The sequence below is a fragment of the Myodes glareolus genome, chromosome 19, assembly GCF_982192425.1.
Source record: "Myodes glareolus chromosome 19, mMyoGla1.1, whole genome shotgun sequence".
NCBI classification, from domain to species: Eukaryota; Metazoa; Chordata; class Mammalia; order Rodentia; family Cricetidae; genus Myodes; species Myodes glareolus.
In genome coordinates this window covers 53,019,478-53,044,847 of record NC_142044.1, presented here as the reverse complement: position 1 = coordinate 53,044,847, position 25,370 = coordinate 53,019,478, and the positions used below count along the sequence as shown (strand labels likewise).

Here is a 25,370-nt window from a genome sequence, read left to right as displayed (position 1 = left end):
AGGGAATCATTATTTTGCAAGTTTACATAAGCATGAAAAAATCATAGGGAGTCACATTATTATACAAGCTTGCATATGTATCTATTCATATGCATATATGTATGTTTGACTTATTTATGCCATGTGGAGTGACGCTTTCCCCAAGACCCTTGTACTGTGACAAGACCCCTAGTGCCAGGCACGTAAAACCTCCCCTTGAGCTGTTTGTTTGGGAAGTAGGAGAATCTCCCAAAACAATATAGGACATTGTCACTGTCCTTACTTGCCTCCCAGGACATGAAGGTAAAAGATCCTACAAACTTCGGACACAGATCTTGGAGGATTTGAGCGGGAATTGTCCTATAAGTCTCTCGAAAGTTAGCTCCCATCCCATAGTATTCAGAGGTACTATTAAGCCGCCAAAGTAGAAAACAATCATCCTACCCAGCTGTAAACCTAGAATCCACAGCAATAACTAAACAAGCAACATATCCATAATATTGCAAGAGTGTCACTTTTATCTTGGGGTTAACCAAGAGCTGTCTAATTGCACTTCAGACTATCTTGATATGAAGGAATTGCAATTCTGAACCCTTTCCAATTTTTCATGACTGGAGAGGTCATAGGACCTAAACAACCTACTTCTGCCGTTTTTTAAAAGTAATATGAGGTCTAGTTATATTCTAAATACTTATCCTTATGCTTCTGGATAACAGTAACTCTTAAGTCTCATCAGAGAAGCTTTGTTTTTGCAGCAGAGACTGTTAAAGAAATACACAGCTGAAAGACCAGATGCAGAGAATAAGAGACTATGTGGTACTGAACCCCAAATGATACATCAGAAACACAACCACTACACATAATTAAGCTCAAGAAGAATTGGAGAAGAGTGGGCGGAAATATTGTAGGAGGGAGCGATGTTGGTCACCTGCTTCTAAATATTGTCTCTTAGATGTGACAGAGAAAATGTTAACATGAAATTCCAACAGTATGGTGGCTTTAACAGGTCTGGTATACTGATAAAATCTTTTGGCTTGCCAGTATGGGTGGTGGAAATTCCATGTAGTCCCCTGCTAGATGAGAGCTAGAGGCTCTCAAGGGCTGCCAAGAGAGGGAGAATCATTTTCACCTTGGGATAAGCTCCCACATAGTTCTCTATTCTCAAGTGGTCAGCCCTGGACATATGTGCATATGAATAATGCTAAATAGTTTCAGTAAGTTATATATGCACAGGGGCATATGTACTTATACATACACACACATGCATTTACTTGTAACAATAATTGAAGAAGAGGTCATGAATTTGAGAGGGAGATGAGTGACAAGGAGAGGTTAGAAGAGGAAGGACAGGAGTAGTATAGATTTAGTGCTCATGAATGAAGTTCACACACACACAAACACACCATAAATTCTCAGAGTATTGATTTGAAGTTTAAATAACTGTACATTTTCTACCACTAAAAACACTTAGTCTGCTCAATTTAATAGTGTTTAACTTCCTTAGTATGATAGCCAGATAGTACTTTGAAATTACTCAGAGTATAAGTGCCTGGATAAACCAATCGATTATAATGATTAGTCTGCAATTGTCACAGATGTCAATTATGCTGCACACACAAAGGAAGGTGCTTCATTTCTCTTGAACCCAAACACCAAAGAAATGATTTTAGTTTTCAGACATTGTGCTCTGCTGCTTTATAATAGCCAATTTCTCCCAACTATATTGTAACAAGGGCTTACTAAAAGCATCCCGTGTAATAGATGATCATTAAACCTATCCCGAGTGATCAGGAATTGCAATAATGTGTGTAATGAGAGACAGTGACTGTTGTATGACATTAAAGCCTTGAAGTTGTCTCACTCATTGCCAATTGGAGGGTAGGAGCAGGCTCAGCTTCTGAATACTAGACGTCTGGCATTTGAATGAAAATTTCCAGGATATTTTAAACCCTCATAATCCTGCAGTAAGCAATGGCTTTTTGTCTACAGTTCCCAACACTTGGCCTGCGGCATCAAAATAACAAATGTGTTTTTCTTGTCAAATCGTGTTTGTGATCTGTAGCTATTCCTGTCCCAGATTTTGAGCTGTGTTATTAATTTTGCTTTCAGGATGCTGTCTTGATGCAGTTTTGTGCGAACAAATTGGACAAGAAGGATTTTTTCGGGAAGTCGGATCCTTTTCTTGTATTTTATCGAAGTAATGAGGATGGAAGGTGGGTTTGTATTCTGCTCCACCCAGTGCCAGGGTAATGCTAATGTGTGTGCTATTATTTTTTTCAGATATCTTCAAGTTAGTAAATGGAATAAAATATATGATATTCTAAAGATGGATGTGCTTTTTATTTCAAACTAATCTCATAAGCATATACATGTTATGTCTAACATATAAATTAGTTTATGATTTCTCTTTGTTTTTCTATAAAAATTTTCTCTCTTCTAACAATGTAGAATAATGGCAATTTTTAAAAACCTGAACTGCTAATTATATTTTCTATAGAATTGAGTGGCAGCCATTTGTTGTGGAAGAGAGTGGGGGGACATGTATTATGGTGGCCTACCATGATTTTCCAAGAAACCTTGGGGTGGAAAGCTCAGGGAAGTTTTTCAGTGTTGTGTAGTGTTTGCCAGTCATGACTAGTTGAGTGTGTGCTGAGTTCGCTGTGTATGACCCTCTTTTCTGATTATTCATTCCTGTGGTTCATATTTTACTGTTCACATTTATGAGAAAGTTTAGTAGCTAGAAATATGGCTGAGAGTATGTTGCCAAGAAGTAGCTCATGTCTGATACTTAATGACTCTGATAACATGTACTTAGATACAGTTTCCTGACCTATCAATGGGGTGATCCTCCTCACTAGGGAAGGAAGGAATGAATTACTATACAAACTCGTGTCAAACTCTCCAACACATCAGAGCTTAACGCTTCTCTATTGTTAATATTGTTTTATGTATTGTTTGTTTGTCTGGAAAATGCATAGTGAAATATTATCTAAAGAGAAAATGTCGCTTAGAAATTGAAAGTGGAGGAAATGGAGCTCAAGGCTTAGCTGCTATTGGGGTGCTTCTGAGACTGTGGTAGATGTCGGTGCTGTCCACACTGTGTCTGTGGACACAGCAGGAGGACAGAATTTCTTCAGTTCTATGTTCTGTCTCCTTCTGATTGAACTGCCTGTTTCACAAGTTCTGCTACTGATATCTCTAAGAGTTGTACACTTGTATGATTTCAGCTTATCACACATTTAATGATGCTTTTGTTGTGAAAATAGATTCTGCTTATACAAATGGTATTTTAAATCAAGTGAAATATAGTTCTTCTAAAGTAAAACTGTTTCAGACCTTCAAGTCATTGAAAATTAATTCTTAAAATTGATATATCTTATTTCAGACATATTTTCCCATTTATTGAAAACTATTTTACCATCTGTGTCAACACATGAATCAATGGATACATTAAAACATTTATAGATATTTTAATGATACTTGACTGAAAAATAATTTTAATACTGCTTACTTACATATATTTTTAAGTGCAAGATCTGTTCTTTGTTTTTACATTATTTAAATGTGAAGCTATTTCTAAATTTGCCTTCCAGACAATAGGTTAAAACAATCTGTACTGGAAGCAATAATTAAAACTCTTTCTAGTATATAATTATAAATTTCTGTTTTCTTGATTTCCTTGATTTCCTTGATTTTATCACACTATGTTCATAACTAAGTAACAATTTTCCTATGCAAGTAGTATGTTTGGTTGAGAGCTTCATATAAAACTTCCTGACAGGTTACTTATTTAGAACGTTTTTGTGTGACTTTGTCAGTTGTAAACATGTACACACAGCCTGATATTTACACAACAAGGCTCCTGGCTACTAGGGAGGTCGCATCTGAATCCAGTGAAGATGTTCGGTCATTACTCCGGCAATGGAATGCCTACTAGGCAGCGTTTTATGTCTATAGCTTCATACAGTGTGCTAGAAATAAGAATGATTAAACAAATAAAAACAATTCCTGGTTTATGAAAATCTCCTTGAGCAGAAGAAGTCATTATCTTAGGAGGAAATATTCCCAATGTGAAATCATTAAATTTCACATCTGGTGACTCCAGGATCGTAACATAAACGTTGACCTTACTTTAAGCAAATTTGCCAAAAGCCATTGACCTTAGTTGAGTACCTTAGGTTTTTATAAAATAGCTTTAGAATTTATTGGCTTTACAGAAAATTGTTTGGGGTAAATATTGCCACATCTTATTTTTAGTATTCTAAAGAGTAGATGTCACAAGTTTATAAATCTATGTTTGTATTTGAAGTCAGGCAGCAGTAGCAGCCAGGGATTCACAACACTAACTCTGCCCACAGACAGGCATGGCTAATAAAATGATGACAGACAGGCATGGCTAATAAAATCAAAAATGAATTATTGATTTATATATATATATATATAATTTTAAGGCATTACACATATTTATCTATAACTTCATAATTGAAAACTCTTTTCACAGTTTTACTATTTGTCACAAGACAGAAGTTGTCAAAAACACTCTAAATCCTGTGTGGCAAGCCTTCAAGATCTCAGTCAGAGCCTTGTGCAATGGGGATTACGACAGGTAAGACAGCCGAGACGTTCAAGCTGAGGATGCAAATTGTTCACGGTCTGTGGAACTGGAATCTAATCCCGTCATATTTTTCTGAAAGTGGTTTCTTCATCTTAGTAAACATATCATTTTTTCTACCAAAGCACGGAGTTATTTTTTAAAAAAAATTCAAGCAACGTGGCCTTAATCCATAATGAGTTGGGGAATAGATAAAATTTTTACTAATTAAAGCTTGCTTAATTGGATTGTTTTTCTCAAGATAAGCTTGTGCTAAGTGCTAAAAATAAATGGAAGATTAGTGAACTTGTAGCTTACTATTTAAATATGGTTTCTAAATTCTCATTGCCCCAGGCTGCCCATTGCCTCAGTGGCCCACGCTGCTAGAGTGTGGCACAGAGGTGCTTTCCGTGGACAGGACATTGGCCAGAGTACTGTCACTCGGGTATAACTGTGCTCATGGGCTCATACAGGCCCTACATATACAAGGAAGACATTTTAATAAGGTCTACCCAAGCACTCTAATCCTTCCAGCACCCTTGAAGATTCATAATAGTGAAGTTTTCCATTTTTTGGAAACCATTATATAAAAATCTCTATAGAATCAAAACTAAAAGTATATAAATAAATACAATTTCTATTTTTTATTGTTTTACTAGTCTTACTACTTATATGTTAGTAAAATATAAACCATTGTCTTTTATGTAATGTTGAAACAGGGCCTTGCTGTGTAGCTCAACCTGGCCATAAATGCCTGCTTCCAATGACTCACTGCCAAGTGCATCATTCAAGGGTGGTTGATTCTATTAATAAATATCATGCTGAGAATTGGTAGCAATTTATCATGTTTACTTTTAAACATTTGATATCATCATTGGTAGGTGAGACTAACTTTATTGAACTGGTTCATTCTTACCCTAAGAAAGCATTTCTTATATGTTTTCCGATGAGTATTGTCGGTGCTACCACGTCACCTTGTTAAAAATTAAGGTTTCCAGACTCACCTCAGACCTGTTGAACCAAAAGCTCTGGGAAAGACGTCTAGTAAGCCTCATTGTGATGAGGTCTCCAGGTGACGCTAATCCGTGTGGATTTGAGGAATATGTGCCATGACAGTGGTCTCCAAGAGGGAAGAAGTGGGTCTATCTTCCACTGAGAAGTTATGTTGTCCACCTTGCTTTCTCTGTGCATTGAAGAATTAATAGAGATTCTTGAAACTGATTTCACGATGTATATTATATGGTAGTAATGAAATTAGCTAAATCAACTTCAATTTACTTTGTGAAATTTGTAAGCCCATATTCTCTAAGGACAACTGGATGGATTTTATTTCATAGATTCTGATCATATTGTTTGAATGTTATGTTATTGGATCATATTATTTTATGTAAACCACTTTTTTTGTGTGTGTTTTCCTCCTGACAGAACGATCAAAGTAGAAGTGTATGACTGGGACCGAGATGGGAGGTAAGGCTTCACGTGCGTCCTGTTTCTGAGACTTTAGCGCAGCCTGAGCGAGCAGACTGTGTGCAGATGAGGCTTCGCGCGCGTCCTGTTTCTGAGACTTTAGTGCGACCTGAGCAGACTGTGTGCAGAGGACGCTGATGTTTTCCTTAAGCGCATGTTTTTCTGCTTAAAAGTACAATACTGATGGGTTTACACGTGATTTTAAAAGCAATATATTTTGTTCAACTTTGAGACTACAGTGAAGTCTTTCTTCACTTACAATAAGGATTTCATGATTGGCCTTGATGCTTTGATAATGTGTTCAGCACACAGGCATCTATTTTCAGAGCTCCAGAAGAGAGATTGCCATTGTTCCAGCTCAGAGGTTCTGTGAAGGATCCTATGAAGTGTTTGACATGCCACTCAAGGGAATGTAAGCAAACACACACACACACACACACACACACACACACACACACACACACTAAAAAATATCAAAAAAAAACCCACACTATTTATTTTTATGATGGTGGCAATAAAACCTGAACCTTACACATGACAAGGACTGTTGAGGTACATCCCCATGATTATTGATTTTTGAGAGATCAGATTTAGAATCAAAGAAAATATTGGAACCCAAGAAGACTGAAAATACAAATGATGAGGTTAGAAGAAAAGATCTTTAGGGAGAAAGTTAAATATTCCTTGGGAATAAATTATGTGAACAGATTGGTGAAAGATGTTGCAATCTTTTAATAATTCCTTTTAGTTCTAGGACAAAGTGTCTTTACCTTCATTTAAAATACAGATCAGCATTTTGAAATAAAATGTTACTGCATATTTTTATATCATACATGTACCCAGAAGTAGCTGCTTAAATTTTAACTGAATATTCAATTTATGAATGAATTATAAAAGGCTAAAATAAATTATTTATTAAATTCTCACTAATACTCTCAATTAAATAACTAATGAGATTTGAAAACATGTTAGGTTATAACAGAAAATAATACAGATAATGAAACTCAGATGTTAATTTTATGATTAAATAATGATCATCATACAGGTCTTTATGCCAGTTGATAGCCTTTGTTCTGTGTGGGGTAATGACAGTCGTACTACAAAAATGTTTATTTATCCAACAGTTTCCAAATATGACATACATGCTTTATAACACTGTAATTAATGATCAAAAGGACCCTGCTATGTTTCCTTTCTGCTCTCTTTAATGTCTGAAATTCTTCTGTACCCCTCTCATTTTGTGTTTCCTGTAATGCCCAGATATTTTGATGTTTCTTTTACCAAAAGCATTATGAGTTGTTTTTGTTTTATTTTGTTTTTCTTTGTTTTTGAGCTACTACATAGTTCTGGTTAACCTTGAACTTGCTATTTAGATCAGACTGGCCTCAAGCTCTGAGAACTCTCTTTGCCTCTGCCTCTTGAGTATGAAGATTAAAAGTTTGTACCACCATGCTCAGCCCAGTGGACCATCTTTTATTTTGAACAGTTCCAAGAAAATAATTCAAGTATCTTAGTTTGGGTTTCCATTGTTATGAAGCATGGTCTATAAAGGAAAACGTTAAATTGGGACTAGCTTTTTAGCTTCAGAGGTTTAGTCCTTTATTGTCATGAAAGGACATGGTGGTTTGCATGCAGACAGTGCTGGAGAGGTAGCTGGGTGTTCTACATTTTGATTAGCAGACAGCAGAGGAGACTGTGTGCCACACTGGGTATAGCTTGAGCACATAAGACCGTAAAGTCCCCCTCTATGGTGACACACTTCCCATTCCTACTCCAACAAGGCCATACCTCCTAATAGTACCACTTCCTATGGACCAAGCGTTTTAAACACATGAGTCTATGGTGGCCAGACCTATTCAAACCACCACACCAAATCACATGGATAATTTTCAATTTTCTTTTGGCAAAACTAGAATGTAAATGTAAATCAGCAGCTTCAATGTAATAATGATTTAATCTTAGGTACATAAAATGTTACCTTTTAGTAACAGAGTTACTGTAGCAATGGTTAAATAATTAAATTAGAAAGTGCACTCTTAACACATTCTTTAAAATCCGACGTGTGTCTTATGCTTAGAGTGCAGCTCAGTTGAGACTCATCGTGTTTCAAGATCCTTAAAGACAGCATCCACATGCTGGGGCTGCTTCACTGAATAGCATTGTTTTGGCTATGACATAATCTATAGGACATGAATTATATGAAACATTATATCACTTGGGCATGGTTTCCATTTCTGTAATTCTAACTATTCAGGAGGCAGAGACAGGAAGATGCCAAGTTCGAGGCCTGTCTGGGCTATACAGTTACTTCAAAGCCCTCAGGCAATTAATGAGATCATGTCTCAAAATAAGAAATAAAAGTAAATAAATTGCCTAAATATCGAGCAATAGGCTACCTCTAAAACCCTGAGTCTAATCCCCAGGACAAACGGAGAACGTGAGAACTCTGTGTATTACTTTGTGTGGACATTTAGCCATTCAAAACTAGTGCGTATGGTCTAGAGGGAATACTTGAATTAAAAACTTTCAAGGAAGACACTTGATCAATTGGTTGCCCACAATTACTCATAAGGGAACCACAGGTGACTATATCATGATAATGTCCCCAGAATGGGAACTTAAAGTACACCTGTGACCTGGGATTTCCTTCTGTGAGGAAAGCATTGTGGGTAGGAAGTGTATGAAAGAATATTGCTAAATAGTTCACATTGAATTTACTGTCCAGATCCAGTCTGGAATAGGAGAAATGTAGTTACCTGGGTTTTTTTTTTTTTAAAACACAATGACAGTGCCCTGAGAGTGCAATGGTATTATGCCACCTCATTATGAAGAATCAGCTCAGATATACTTGATTTTCAACAAGTCAAACCACCTCCGTGTGGTGCTTCTTTTCGTCTCCTGCCTGTTATCTCTTTCATGGATGTGGCAGAATATTTAAACTTCATTTTGAAAAGCGAAAGTTAAAATGCTAAGGAACAGGGTTGTCTGGGTGATAAAACCCATCAATGGGGACGTCCTTGAGAAGCCCCACTTTCCTATTATTTTTTCAGCTGAATTCAGTTTGATTCAAAATTGGGGCCCATTAATGGGACAGTTCTGCATAAAATCCACGCGGCTGTAATGTGTGACTGATTGCCGGAGGTGACTAAGTAGGCAGTTGCTACCGCAGCATAGTGATTTGATGAAAAGACAGAGCCAGTGATCTGCCAATCATCCCATCCCAGCTTCCAACTGTTACATAGGGAGTGTTAAGTGTCATTGTGACCACTGCCTTCTATCCAATAATGGCATTTATTATAAGTACAAACTTTATCTGTGAAATGCTACACAATGGTAGGTCTGCTGGTCTGTTTCCTTTAGTGGGTTTTGCTAAGCCTGTTTGTTGAAAGTTGCTGTTCTGGGATTCTGTCATCTTAAGATCAGGGTTTAAGAACTTTACTTGTGCTTAACATGAGATGTGAGACCTCACTTAGGAGATTATTTTATACACCTTTCATGTTTTCCTCTTTTATTTTCAATTTCCTCACTCTGTCTTTAATCTTCCCCTAAAATTAGCCCATTATTCACTTGCAGTTAATCCTACTGTCCTGTGTATGCAGGCCACAAGCTTTGAGGTATTTTTTTCCAACATCAATAAACCGAATTTCATAAACTGAATGTTATTGAGGCATATCTACTTTTTATTCCATCTACTTAGGTCTTTTTATTTTTCTTTCAAATGTAGTATGTGACATTCTGTTCCCTGACCTTTTAATTTGTAATTATCATACTCAAAATGGGTTGCTTTAATTATGTGTGCATTAGGTTCTTAATCAATTTTTAACTCTGGAACATCTTTACTTATTTAAATGAGTCAATGCAAAATCTGTTCAATTAATTTTGGAATAAATTGCCATTGAGTAGTTACATGTTAAACAGTTGACCTGGTATAGTAACTTAACTAAAGAATTTAATCTTTATGTAAAATCTTCTAATTATGTTTAATTTGCTTTTCAATCTTTCTGTCTACCTCAATAGGCTTTGGAGTCCTTAAATTTTAATATTTTTTTTTTAGAAAATTGCATAAGCATTTCACACTGGGGTTCTGATAAGATATCAGCAAATTCCTCAGTCATTTTCAACTACACAGTGCGCTGGTCTGCTATGCCTTGCTGACAGATCTTTCCTAGTGTCTTCCCTATCAAAACAGGCTTGCTCAGGTCATGCATAGGTTTTCTGTTTAGACCCTGTTGAAATGTCATTAACTACAGGCAAGCTTTCCTTGGGTATCTAGAGTCACACAATCCTCCGCTTATTCACACACTTAGTGAATTCTTCCTGCTGGGTCTTCCATGCTAATTGCAAGGGTTTAGGGTACTGTTTCCTCTTACTGTTCATGCAGGACTTTAAGGTAAGGGGCCTCTGCTTGCACCCAGTGGTTGTGTCGGTTTCACACCTGAAAGGAACATCTGAATCAGCTGAGACCTTTCTGAAACTCATTCAACCCTCGTGGATGTTTGTGAATCTCCCCATTCTCCCCTCCACTTCAGATAGTGACATTATCACAATTATCTTTAGCACATTGGAGTTTTATCTCTGGGGAAGCTTCTGTTGTGATTAATTTAGCTGTCGCTTCCTTATTCAGGAATTTTGTAAACATTTCTCTCTTAATATCTTCTCCAACCATTCATTATTCTGTGCTATGTTGTTTAATCCTTGTGAATTTAATTAATTTCTGGAGATTCTTTCCATCTTTGTTTCATTGTGGTCAGATTGGATACATAGAGTTAGTTAAGTTTTTCTGTACTTGTTGAGCTTTGTTTAGTATTCGATATGAAGTCTGTTCTAAAGACTCTACTGTGGGTTTTGGAGCAGAGTGGACATTCTTTGGTGCTTGGGTGGAATGTTCTACAGATATCTGTAGTTAAATGCATTGGATACACGATGTCATTTATCTGGAGGCTTCTCTGTTTATTTTTTGTCCTAATGATCTGTCTATTGGAGAAAGGGTGGAATTGAAGTCGCCTACTATGACTGAGTTCTTTTCATCTGTGTCTTGAAGTCCGGAAATATGCTTTTTATAAAACAGTGTGGTCGAGATTTTATTGCTCATCTGTCTCCAAATGCAATAACTTCTCGGTTAACTGTTGTCTTGATTGGAACACAGTGTCCTTTATCTCTTCTAATTAATTTAGGTTTAGAGTCAGATCATAAGATAGTGCACCTGCTTCTTACCTGGTCTTCTTTCTTTGGATACTTTTCTCTATGGGTCCTTGTCAATAAGATAAGTTTCTTGTAGACAATAAAATGATGGCTTTCATTTTTTTAAACCATTTAAGTGACCCATGTCTTTTGATGGATGGCTTGAGGCCACTATTTAAAGTCATCATGGAAAGGCGTGTGCTGACTGCTGTCACTGTAGTTGTGTTTTTATTCCTAGTTTGTGTTTCAGAATTTACAGTTTCATTTTCTTTCTTTTTCCTCTCTTGGTTGTGCCCATTCCTCTCTCATTCTATTTATTGCCCCCAGTAGTTTCAGCAAGACTGGCTCAATGGACATGAATTCTTTCCGCTTGTTTATCTCATAGAGAGATTTTATTTTTCCTTCTACTATGGCAAGTAGTTTAGCTGGGTACAGTAGTCTGGGTTCCCATCTATGGTCATATAGAACTTGTAGTATTGTCCCAGTTTCTTTGGGCTTTCAAAGTTTTAAGCAGCATCTATGGTCTTCTAGAACTTGTAGTACTATGCCGAAGTTTCTTTGGACTTTTAAAGTTTTGATCAAGAAGTCAGCTAATACTCAGATAGGTTGTCCTTCTTATGTGACTTGTGTTTTTTCTCTTGCAACTTACATTATTATTCTTTTTGTTATGAATATTGAGGGTTTCCACTGTAATGTGATACTTGGAATTAATTTTCTGTTTTAACATTGTATTCATTGTGCTTCTTGTGTCTGTACAGGTATGTTTTCCTTACTACAAGAAAGTTTTCATCTATGATCCCATTTAAGATCTGATCTATGACACTGATCTGGGATTATTCTTCTATGACTAGAATTCATTGATTTGATATTTTAACACTATTGCAAATTTCCTGCATATTTGTTTATTATATTTTGAATTTTTTTCATATTCATTGTGTAAATAGTCCAGTTCCTTTTTTTTTTTTTTTTTTTTTTTTTTTTTTTTTTTTTGCTTTAGGCTGGGAATGCTGTGTTGTATAGCTTTGGAAGCTTTGGAGTAGGAATTTGACCACAGTGTATGCTATTCTTGCTACATTTTCAACCTTTCCTGTTAGTTTTCTTACAAAAATATAAACATTTGTTTGAGAAGTTTTGGACTACTTGATTCTGTGTTCAATCATAATAAAAACAAAAATCAATTTAAACAATATAATTTTTTAATGTCTTACTGGTAGTGAATTTTGACAGAAAAAGACAACACTAGAAATATAATGTCACATTCATATAGATTATTACATAATGCTTTATGAAGTTGAATAAATTTGGTGACACAAAATAAAAGGAGGTGTATGAATCTGTATTCTACAGTGGCTCAGAAATATTCTGCTGTGTAAAATGCATAAGGCAGAACTAAGGTAAAATGATTAAATATTGAATCATATTTATCCTTTCATGATAAAAGAATATTTGTTTATTCTTGAACAAATATATTACTTGTGACTATTTAAGAAAGTAATTGATGTCCTAGAATTGAATTTCTGTAGCTATCCACTAATGGCCAACAGAAAAAGATGTGAGCAGGGGCTCCATAGCTGGATTTGTTTGTTTTTGGTTTCTATTGTTATTTTAGTCCTTTGGTTAACATTAAAATTATCATTGTATACTAAAGCTGCTCATAGCATTTTGTTTTGCCCTTTATAACAACAGTAATTACCACTGGTTGGTATTTTCAACTTTTCGGACTGTGTATTGAATCACACACATTTACCTTTCTATGTATGAATGCTTAAACTTAAACCTAAAATTCAGTTACTTTCAAATTATAGTGAAAAGTAGGTGAAATAAACAGTATGAATATTTTAATGCCCTGAATTTGGTCGAGATTTTAGGTTCAGATATTAGCTCAGTAATTTTCTAATCCATGCAGTACTAGATGAATATCAAGATTCCCAGGTGGAATGGAAACAAAACCAAACCTCTCTATTCTGCATTCTAACAGAGGGTATTGCTAGGTCTGTGTCACTGTCACGTTGGTTGGACACTAGCTCTGTAGGAATGTGAGGGTATTTCATAGGTTTCAATGAGGACATGGTTGACAGAATCCATAGACTAGGTACTTAGTCTGCATACAATGGGGGAAAGGAGCAAGCCTGAGGATTGACAGCACCCTCTTCTCCCTACTTCCTGCTCCTCTGTGATGTGAGCTGAGGAGCAAATGTCTTCCTCACCTTAGTAAACTAACCATGTAAGTGGGGAGTCCAAAATAAATGTTCCTTTTTGGTGTTCTTTTAGCTATTTTGTCAATAACAATGAGGAACGTGAAAGACTGGGTAAAATCTATTTATCAAAGATATTTTGATCCTAAAATATAGTATTGAGAAAGGAAGTTTTAATGTGTGATGTGTTTGTTTGATTAAATGGTTTAAGATAAAGTTTGCTGGCAAAGAATTAAATGTAATTATATTTTTAAAAGTTAGATTTGCATGCATTGCTTTAATTATATCTAGTATACATGAAGTTTGAATAATGAAGCATAAATACATGAACATTTCTATGCATTTTCTCTTTAAAAAATTAGTTGAGACTTTATAGGGATGTAATTTTCACCTAAGTTTGACAAAACCAATTATAACTTATCCTTAGGTGTGAATGTGTCATTTACATGTCGTTATAAACTATGTTAAGGATTATTGTTTTCATCTTAGAAAAATATTGTATCCAAAACTTTGAGTGGACACAATAAAGTGAAAATCAAGTTTATGAACAAAATAGTCAATAAGCATAAAAGTAAATTAATAAAATTATAAGTTATGATTGCTTAAATATGTTACATGCAGTTATATATAAACTCCAAAACACAGCTACATATTACTTATACTTATATATTGGTTACGCCACATATGTATAAAATATAACTTTATAACTTATGTCTGTATTAGAAATGGATAGAATGGCAGATATGAATAAGATTAATAAAATTAGCCTACAGCTGCTGAACTAGTAGTGTATGAGAGTGATAACATTCATCCAGTTCTCATGGATACTGAGAAGCACAACTGTAATCCACAGAGGAACAAGGATAAGAGGTGTACTAGGATTATATAATGTTTGCCCAGGGTGGTTTATATCCTTAATATACACATATACAGTATTTATATGCAGATGTACATTATACATGCATATTTAATATAGTATACAATACTATATGTGCATATATGTAGTATGTACATACACATACTATATGGATATATAGTAATTATGTATTATTTATAATTGTATTTACAAGATAAAATATAACCAATAAGAAATTCTACTTCTGTCAGAATATGCTGATAATGAAGGAGCTTCATTGTGGGCTAAGATGGGGCTCTGTGGCGGAGTACTTGACAAGTACCCAGATTTGGATATGATCTCTGGCATCTCCAAGAAAAATAATAATGCTTATTCAGCAGACTATAACACAGCACATCACCTGGGAGCTCTCAAAAGTCATACTCCTTTGGGGTTTTAGACATTCTCTACCAGAACTTCAGAAGGTCACAAAAATATCAAACAAACAGAAAACATTGGATCTTAGATTGAACCTTTTAAAAAGTCAGTGTTTTTATTGCTGTGATAAAACACCATGGCCAAGTCAACTTATAGAATAGCGTTCATGTGACCTATGGTTCTAGATGGCGAGAGTCCGTGATGATAGAGCAAAGGCATGGCAGCTGTAGCAACAAGCAGAGAGCTTGCATCTGGAACCTAAGGCATAAAGCAAAGACTGCACTGGAGATGCCATGAGGTTTTGAAATGTCAAAGCCTGCCCCCAGTGACAAACTTTCTCCATCAAGGCCACTCCTCCTAAACCTACCCAAAACGTATCAGCTGTTGGTGCTACCTAAATTACCAACGGTCAGTGAAAAGCGGGAGTTATCTCATTTAAAAACATTCTTAAATGCTCAAAGGAGCGTTAAAGTAGATGACGTGTGACTATAGGACAGACAGAATCAGCAAAATGGGGAGCAAGATGGGAGAGGTTATTCTCTGAACTTCCTAAGACGGCTCTTTGCTGCGGTCATTGCCAGCCAAGAGTCCAATGTGCATGTGACTTGCCGTCGTGGAACTGGTTGTTGATTTCATTCACCTGGGAACAAAGGCTCCTGCCATGCAGTAAATAGGGGTTTACCCAGGAGGAGGAATGTACGCAGCTGTGCATCTGCTTCCCCCACCATGAGTGGAAAACATCCGCCATTGCTGTGGATGCTCACTTTTCAAGACCTTGTTATATTCAAACACTCTACTATGCTTGCTGACACTGGTAGAAATGGAAGAAGACAGAAAAACATGGGAAACGTAAATGAAGAAGAGGAAATAAAGATAGACGCTGTCTTCCCTCAGAGGAAAGACAAATTAGTGACCAAAATACCAGACAGAAACAAGAAAGGATGCATTTATTTTGGCTCAGAGTGTGGGGGAATTTCCACCTATTTGTCAGGGACAGTGCGGAGAAACCGCTCTCTTCTCACAGGAGGATATGAGGATACAATTCTTCACATCCTAAAGGACCAGCTCACAAGGCTTCTGAAACTGGGAACTGAATTGTGACTTACCTCTGTCAACCAAACCATAGCTAAAAGTTCCACAGCACCCAAAATTAGAGTGACCAGTATGGAAAAGCAAGCATGAGTCTGTGGGGGGATCTTTTATATTCAAACTGCAGGAAGTGGCAACAATTTTCGTGCTGAGTTCAACATGTAGAAATGTTATTTTTTAATATTAAGTTCACATGCAAGTCTTCATTTGAAATAAATTTCCTTCAACACACATTGAAGCCATCATATTGTGATATACACCAAAGAGAAAGACTCCCGAAGTAAGCATCCTGGAATTCATCCAGGGTTCATTTGCATATATAACTTCGAAATATTATGCTGTATTATAGAGTATTTCAAATTCATAATCTTAATATAGCTCTATAAATTTTATTTATATAGAAAGCTATATCGGTTATTAAGGTTATGTGGGAACCTTTTTCACTGGCTGCATGAATAGTTGTTTTGAGCTAGTTTGCTAAAATGTAGAATGCATTGTATTAGGGTCTTTAAAAATACAAACATCTTTGATAAAAAGAATTAAATTAATTACCTGAATTTAATCTTGAAGTAAGAAATAGTCATTCCTTCCAACATTTAGGTAAAGACACACACACACACACACAAACACACACCACATATAAGAAACCTAAAGTTGACAATAACTCAGGACCACAGTATGGTAGAAAAAAATGAATGGGCGTTTTGGGATGTATCTGTCAGCTGTTACAAAATGTATCTGTTACAGCTATATCTGTACAAAATTTTTAAGAGACAGTTGTGAAAATTAGCATGAAAAACATCCAAACTGCCAGCCAAAGAAAGCACATCAGTGTGATCTAGTCGGCACAAAATGTGTGGGCAACAACAGTCAGAGTTGTGTTTAGATTTTAGGGCTTTGAAAATTGACATAATTCATGCATTTGCTGTTGTGCTGAACTTCATATAATCACTATGAGGGAAAATAATGCCAATAGTCTAGGCAATATATCATAGAACAGCTAATTTGAACACTGTGCTATCCCTGGTACCTACTGTGTGCCAGGCACTGTCAGATGTAATCCAAGTACTCTTTGCCATTCACGGTACCCACTGTGTGCCAGACATTTACAGAGATACAATCCGAGTACACTGTGCCATTCACAGTACCCACTGTGTGCCAGGCACTGACAGAGATGCAATCCGAATATGCTGTGCCATTCACGGTACCCACTGTGTGCCAGGCACTGACAGAGATGCAATCCGAATACGCTGTGCCATTCACGGTACCCACTGTGTACCAGGCACTGGCAGAGATGCAATCCGAATACGCTGTGCCATTCACAGTACCCACTGTGTGCCAGGCACTGGCAGAGATGCAATCCGAATACGCTGTGCCATTCACGGTACCCACTGTGTGCCAGGCATTGATGTAGACATATGGAATACTGAGGTGAGATTTTAGCCTTGTTGTTTTCTAGACTAATACAAGCTCAGAGAGGAAGCATAAAAACAAATGTGCATACTATGTGTTGGGAGATGCAACGACAGAGTGACCCTGGGTGCCTTCTTTTTGTTCCAGAGAGCTGAGTGGGAGGGTGTGAAACAGCAAAGGCCCTTGGAGGAAACAATAGCTAAGTCGATAAGTGACGTCAAGATGGATATATCCTAAAACACATGTGGGGAGGTGATGTGTGTATTCATGGTCAAGTGTAAACATAAATTACATTTGCAGTTGCCACTCTCCACTGTCATCGGAATGGAGATATGATTGTATTACATAGGCTGCATTCAGCACGCGACTCCAAACTAGTTTATTCAGTGACATTGCTAGTGATGTAGTGATCAACTTGTTCTAAATATTGCTAGGCTGAGCTTCACCACTGTCTAGCACGTACGAAGGGCCTAGTTCAGTCCCATGGAGGCTACACAGCTGTTGGTCTAGAATTCCCAAGTTTCTGTGAGCTTGGTTTAGCTGTCCCTATAGATTTCTCTCTCATGATCTTGACCTCCATTGCTCATGTATTTCCTCCTCCCTCTCTTGGATTGGATTCCCAGAGCTTGGCCTGGTGCTTGGTTGTGGATCTCTGCATTTGGCTCCATTAGTTTCTGAATAAAGGTTCTATGATGGTAGTTGGGATGTTCACTGTTCTGGTGCCAGGGTAAGGCCAGTTCAGGCCCCTCTTCACTATAGCTAGGAGTTTTAACTGGAGTCATTATGTGGATTCTTAGGAATTTCCCTAGAACCAGGTTTCCCCCTTAACCCCAGTGTGGCTCCCTCTGTCAAGATCTCTCTTTCTTGCTCTCCCACTTTGTCCTTCTCTCCTCTACCACTGATAACAAACAGGTTGTCACCTATCAAACATTTCTCAGCTTCGTAAGAAGTAACAAATATATGTGGCTCAAAACACCCAAGTATTAAAGACCCCTTCTTGACAAGTGAGTTCTACAGTGAGGTCAGTATAGCTGTATCAGAGTGTGATTGGCTACAGATGTTCCACTCTATCAGAATGGCTTTTTGTAGGCAGATGTTCCCGAATTTGAGTCTGGATTACCCAATTCCATTTGCTTGAGACTAGTAATCATTGCTTCACTATGTCAAATGTGTGATAAGTGTCGAGTGGCAGAAGTGACGTGCTAGCAATCAGGATATGAATACTGAATTTGAAAAAATTGGCCAAATGCAGATAGACCCACGCAGCGTGTGTCAGGTCTCTATTCCCTTTTCCCACCGATGTTTAGTGCGAGCTCAGTGTTACAGGTCGGCTCACACTTAGCAGCATCACAGCCTTTGAGGTGCTTCCACGCTTTCATCTCCATGGTTACTGTTTCAGATACCTGAAAGGTGCATGGGGTTCTAAATAGAATCACTAGGACTCAAGAGAATTGCAAGAATTTTAAAAAAGACATTGTGGGTATGAAGTTGTATTTCCTGTGGTCAAAAGAATTGTTTCATTTATCCAAATTTCATAAGAAATGTAGAAAAACGAAGTACCAGTACTAAAGTCCTATTGCGTGCTTTCAATGTGTGAGTTGAAAGACTGCATTCTAGGGATTTCATCATAACAAACTACTAACTTCAACACCCTCCTCTGATATCTGTATGTATGTGAATCCAAATCTGAAGGTCAATTACAGAAGTCAAGATTAGGCTGCTCTAAAACGGAGACCCCATGTAAAACAATGGGTTGTAAGTGGAGGATCTTTCACATAAGGGGAATCGGGATGCTAGATATCAAAATGAGTTACACCTCAAATGATATATAAGGTTCCTAGCAGTGAGATCACAACCTGTCCCCAATACTTAGCTGGCTTTTGGTAACCTGTTGTCCATGCTGGATTACCTCGACAAAAGGAAGGAGCACAGTCCTGCCTCAACTTGCCATGCTTTGTTCAAGTTCATGGGAGGCCTGCCCCTTTCTGGATGGAGAAGGAGGAGGAGGAGTGGAAGAGGACGGGGGTAGATGTGACCTGTGTGTGTGTGGGGGGGGGTACTGGAAGGAGAGGAGGGAGGGGAAACTGTGATTGGTAGGTAAAATAAATGAAAAAAATATTTAAATAAAATAAAAAAAGCATTCTCTTGTGATAAAATTTTATGTAAGTGACTGCAGTTAGCTTTTTTTTTCTCTTTAATGTATTACCTTCAGAAAAGAATTTTTTGTCTAGGTTCTCTGGGATTGTGAAATATAGACTCATTTTTCTTTGCTTTATGTCTAAAAGTTGTTTTTGAGTGAGTACATATGATATTTGTCTTTCTGGGTCTGGGTAATCTCACTCAATATGATGTTTCCTAGATCCATCCATTTGCCTGAAAATTTCAAGATGTCATTATTTTTTTCCATTGTGTAAATGTACCACATCTTCTTTATCCATTCATTGATTGAGGAGCATTTAGGTTGTTTCCAGGATCTGGCTATGACAAACAATGCTGCTATGAACATAGTTGAGCACATGTCCTTGTAAGATTGATGCTCCTTTGGGTATATACCCAAAAGTGATACTGTTAGGTCTTAAGGTAGGTTGTTTCCTAATTTTCTGAGATATCGCCAAACTGATTTCCAAAATGGCTATGCGCAATCCCAGAGAACCTAGATAACAAAGAGGACCCTAAAGGAAACATACATGGAGCTACTCTACATGGAAAGTAGTAAAAGACAAGATCTCCTGAGTAAATTGGGTGTGTGGGGATCATGGGAGAGGGTAGAAGAGGAAGAGGGAGGAAGGAGGGGGAGCAGAGAAAAACATACAGTTCAATAAAAATAATTAAAATTTTTTTGGTTGGTTAAATACAGCTATTCATAACTTATTACTGGTCACTGGGAAAGGGCCACGACTTTTTAAGAGGTTCACAGCTAAACAGTAAATTCACATAGGGCTTATGGGGGCATTCATTTATGACAATAAACAGCTTGCAAGTTCTGTGACACAAAACAAAAACTACTTTTGTTTATTATAATCCTTTAGCTCCTGTCTTAGATTCCTTTCCAGTTACTGTGAAAAGCCACGTAAGGGAGAAGGGCTGATTCTCACTCACAGCTTAAGGGACAACGCATCATGGCTGGGGAATCCTGGTGACAGGGGATTGAAGCAGCTGGTTATATGACCTTATCAGCCAACACCTGGTCATATGACCTCGTCAGCCAGAGGTGTTGAGCAGTGAAGGGAAGCTGCTGTAGAGCTCCTCCCTGCATTCACTCCAGGACACACCTAGGGAATTGTTCCACCCACAGTGGGTGAGTCTTCCCGCTGCAACCTGCACAATCAAGGTGCTCCTCCTCAGGCATGCTCAGAGGGCCATCTTCAGGTGTTTCCAAATTCTGTCAAACTGACCGTACTCTCTAGTTCCTCTAGTGGACACGTTCTTCTTTTAGTGAATTACAATTGCCTGAGGACCCATCGTCAGTCACGAATTTCTCAGCAGTATGGTTGAAACTTAGTGAAATAGTTAATCATTTGGATAACACAGGATTATTATTTGCTTTAGAGGTGAATATCATTAAAACTGTTATTCCTGTTTCAAGTACTAATTTTGGTGTGTAACTTGAATAATTGAATATTAATGAAATATCATTGATTTTAAATTTTAGATTAAGGGACAATGAAATTATTTATCAGTCTCTCAAGAGATTGTCCAAATTATAAAGTTGTATTCATAGAGCTATTAAACATTTTCAAACTCAATAAACAGTTCCTATGTAAAATGTTTTGAAATATGAATGAGAATTGAGCAAGCCTGGTGCCACATACTTCTTTCTCCTCTCTCTTTCAGTCATGATTTCATTGGAGAATTTACAACAAGCTATCGGGAACTTTCCAGAGGACAGTCACAATTCAACGTCTATGAGGTAAGAAGTGTTTGGCTTTCCTGCTGACCTCCTGTGGTACGCAGTTTTTGATTTGCACTGTTTTCTAAAGGTAATTGCCAAAGATTAAATGAGAACATACATGTGTCTGTGTGTATGAGAGAGCATATGCACACATACATTTATAATCTTTAAATTCATGGAATCTATTTGTTTCTTTAATTCATATTATTTTACTTGTTTCTTTAATTAATTGGTTGGTTTAGATGACCTGTTAAATGAAGGTATTTGTGGAGAACAGATTAAGCCATGAGTGACTGTGTATTGTTGAGTGGTGGCAAAGCCTTCCTCTTGTCCCAGTACAAATGTTGACAGTGTAAGCAGAAACTTTCAACCATGGCTTCCTTTCTCCAACATAACTGCAGCCTGAGACAGCTCCCCTACAGAGAACTCCTACCGAGATTAGCTAAACCTACATTGTTTATACCAGGAATCTGTCTCCTCAATTCTGATGTGTAAAATAAACTTGCTGAGGTTTCTGGGTTGCTGCCGAGGTTGGTGTACTCCATCAAAGGAAGCACAACTCCTGTCACTCTGGCCTTTCTTTGTGCCTGTCTGTGTGTCTGTCCTTTCTTCATTCCCTCATTGCTCCAGTTAGGTTAATTCCCAAAGCCCTGGAGTGCTGCAGACAGTTGGTTCTGTTTTATTCTTGCTCTTAAGTCACATGGTCTATTTATTTTGAGCTTTTAAGATTTGCCTAAGAAGCTTTCTTTTCCAATTCATTTTACTTCTTTTTATTCATATTTAAGCATATGTCTGTGAGTTTGTGTATGCATGTACCTGAAGAGAGGTCAGAAAGGGCTGTTAATGTCCAGGAATTGTGATTGCAGGTTGTTGTGAGCTGCCTGGTGTGAGTGCTTGGACCAAAACCGGGATCCTCTGGAAGAGCAGTAATGCTCTGGACCACTAAGTCACCTCACCATCCTTGGAAACATTTTTCTTTTCCTTTTTCGAAGTTAAAATATAATTAACATAATTTTCCACTTTCTGAGTCCTCTCTCTAATTCCTTTCAGTTTTACTCTCTCCCAAATTTGTAATGTCTTGCCCCTTTTTCTTTAATTTTTGGTGTGTGTGTGTGTGTGTGTGTGTGTGTGTGTGTGTGTGTGTGTGTGTGTGTTTGTGCTCCTGAATATATAAATGTAATTTTCATAATCTGTATAATGCTAAATCAAGTAGATATGTTCAGAGTTTACTGTGTGGTATTGCATAACCCATTGATGTCCTCTCTCCTTGGAAGACTATTTCTCCTGCTCTCTGCATTGCTTCGTTGCCAGTAGTGTTTTCTGTAGGTTTGGGGCTTTGGAAGATTTCCCCACTTTGTGTTCACATGTCCACTGGTGCCATCCATGCTTAGGTCTTGAGAAATGTTTTCTTCTCTTTCCTTCTTTTATTTTCTTGGTTTTTCGAGATAAAGTTTCTCTGACGCTTCTCAGTCTGTCATGGAACTAGCTCTTATAGATCAAGATGGCCTCAAACTCACAGAGATCTGCCTGTCGCTGCCTCCCGAGTGCTGGGATTAAAGGTGTGCTCCACCACCACCAGGCATGGGAAATGTTTTCTTATTTTATATTCAAATCCTAACTTGTTATGTGTACCTGAGTTGCTATGCTTTGCTTCCTATCCATCACTAATCAATTGGTTAGTAATTAGAGAAGGAAAATTATTCATTTTTCTACTATTGGCATAGCATTATATCAGTGAGCTACAGTTGGCATAGTGTTCCTAAGAACCTTCACTTTCATTTAGGTAGACTCTGAAGGGAATGCCAGGGTACCGCACAGTCTGTACAGAGACCCAATTAACTACACATACTACAACTGCATCTGTCCTCAGACACCAAGTCTGGGATAAGCACTACTGACCCTTGATTGCCATCATCTGTACATTTTCTATACGTTTTCAAAACTTTAATGTATATTGTATCAAAAGAGTGTATCTCAGTATTTAATGGATCGTGGCACCTCTTCTCCACAAGCTACCATTAAAGCAGGCTTCTTTTGGGAGTGTAGGATTCAAATCGATTGTATTCCACTCATACTGTGTCTATTTATTCAATCACTCCTTGACTAATACTTTCATTGTTCTGCATTCCATGCTCGTACTAGGCTCTGCATCCATCTGGGCATACAGAGATGAATGAAGAATTCAGTGTGTCATAGCAAGACAGGCATAGTGTTTGCAATGGTCATTTGTGCTCTGAACAGGTAGTGTGCAGACTGACCTATGAAATTATAGATGCTAAACTCAGCTCAAGAAAGATTCAAGTCACAGGCAAAGGTGGAGTCATAATCTTTTCTACTTTAATCTTTCAAAGAAAGGATATTAAGACTATATGGGCAATGAAAGTATCATCAGATAGTCTGTGCACATGTAAACGTGTGTGACATTTGATGAGCTGACAACGAAGCTAAATAGGGATTGTTCTTATTAAATGTCCCGGAGGGATGTTGGTGTCATTAGTTTAATGTAAATATTTTCTTTTTAATAAGCATTATCAATAGAAATCAGGCTGAAGGAAGCTAAAAACAATGCATTGTGCAAAGTTTTAAGATACCAGTGGATATCTGGACATAGTGACACACAGCTGTAATCCCAGCACTCAAGAGACTGACAGAAGCAAATCATAAGTTCAAGTCCAACGTGTGCTGTATAGTGAGACTATATCAATAAAGCAAGTCCTTGAGATGTTCTCAGTTGTTAAGGACTGGCCTAGCATGTAAAAACCCTGAGTTCTGCCAGGCGGTGATGACTCATGCCTTTAGGAAGAGACAGGTGGATCTCTGTGAGTTCGAGACCAGCCTAGCCTACAGAGCAAGTTCCAAGATAGTCACGACTATTAAACAGAGAAACCCTGTCTTGAAACAAAACAAAACCAAGCAAGCAAGCAAACAAACAAATCAAAAACCTAAAACCTAAGTTCCTTGTACAACACACACACACACACACACACACACACACACACACACGGAAAGGAAAGATCCCAGAGGTTGTTGTTTTTTACTTAGTGACTAATGAGTTAGATTTGTGAAGAATAAATTCTTTGTGTGGGCTATGAACATCTTTGTTTTGCTAGCATATTGATCAACAGATGGTTTTATGTACATCAGTTCACAAATTATATGATCCAATAGTGTGTAAAATCCTGTTTTAGCTTTCTCTTGCTTTTTCAGTAGAGACTTCTAACATTCCTTTCTGATCATTCTGGTACATGTGAATATCCACACATCCCTCCAGCACATATACTTGATAATAGTATATTATTTTCCTTTGGGGGTTAGTTGATGGTTTGTTGTTCTCTCTCTCTCTCTCTCTCTCTCTCTCTCTCTCTCTCTCTCTCTCTCTTTCTCTCTCTGTCTCTGTCTCTCTCTCTTTCCATCCATCTTATCTATCTGTCTTTCCATTCAACTAAGGTCTCAGTTTGTTGCCTAGTCTGGTCTGGCATTTTGGCAATCCTCCTGCCTCAGCCTTCCAAGAGCTAGGATTATAAGTGTTCTATCTCACCCAGCTTTGGATCTTTGAGATGTTCTTGGTTTAACATTGATACACAGATGTTCAATTCATACACAGTATTAACACATGTGCCAAAATTCTGAAGTCATGCATTGTGCTGAGGCATCAAAACTCTCCTGAAGAGCCACGTGCTGGTTTATTTTTGAAGTTATTCTGGTGATCTTTCAGCCTCAAACTTGGTAGTAAGTTTGCTTAAGAAGCCCTCACACAGCAGGGTCAAACCCTCATGATCTCCACTGATTCCCAGATTTTATACCATATACAGCAGCACACACTCAGTTCTCCTGCCATTCACAGCTCATTATCACAATTGTTAGGAGTACGGACTGCCATGTTACAGTCCAGACAAGGCAAAGACCAGGGAGTGAGTTTGTAAGAAACTGACCTAATAGAAATGTGAGACCAGAAGTAACTGAAAATATTTCAAACATAAATGCACAACTGAAACTCCAAACTGCAGTTAAGTATGCTTTGTATTGTAGGATATAAAACTAACTCCTATGTGGATTGTTACACTGACCCCCTAGATAGTCACAGTCTTTCCTAATTGCCCTGTCTTCGGGTTGTATCAGAAAGCGAATGATTTCACCTCTTAAAAAAGTCATTTACACTTTAAAAAATGGGATCACCTCCAATTTAAAAATGTTTTTAGAGTTACAAAAAAATCCATTTACTGAATAATTGATTAAAACATATTTTTTTCCTCTGGATACAAGGAGGAAGACAATGACCACTTACAGACA

General features: G+C 37.5%; 1 protein-coding gene across 2 annotated transcripts in view; it reads left to right on the top strand.

Annotated features, from left to right (window-relative positions):
• The window catches only part of Cpne8 (copine 8), a 162,408-nt gene that overhangs the window by 76,512 nt on the left and 60,526 nt on the right, over positions 1-25,370 (top strand). For both annotated transcript variants that reach the window (XM_087899191.1, XM_087899190.1), the window contains 4 exons: positions 2,089-2,192; positions 4,481-4,585; positions 5,996-6,037; positions 21,023-21,098. In XM_087899191.1, coding sequence (XP_087755317.1) covers positions 2,089-2,192; positions 4,481-4,585; positions 5,996-6,037; positions 21,023-21,098 — 327 coding nt within the window. The remainder of the gene's footprint in view (positions 1-2,088; positions 2,193-4,480; positions 4,586-5,995; positions 6,038-21,022; positions 21,099-25,370) is intronic.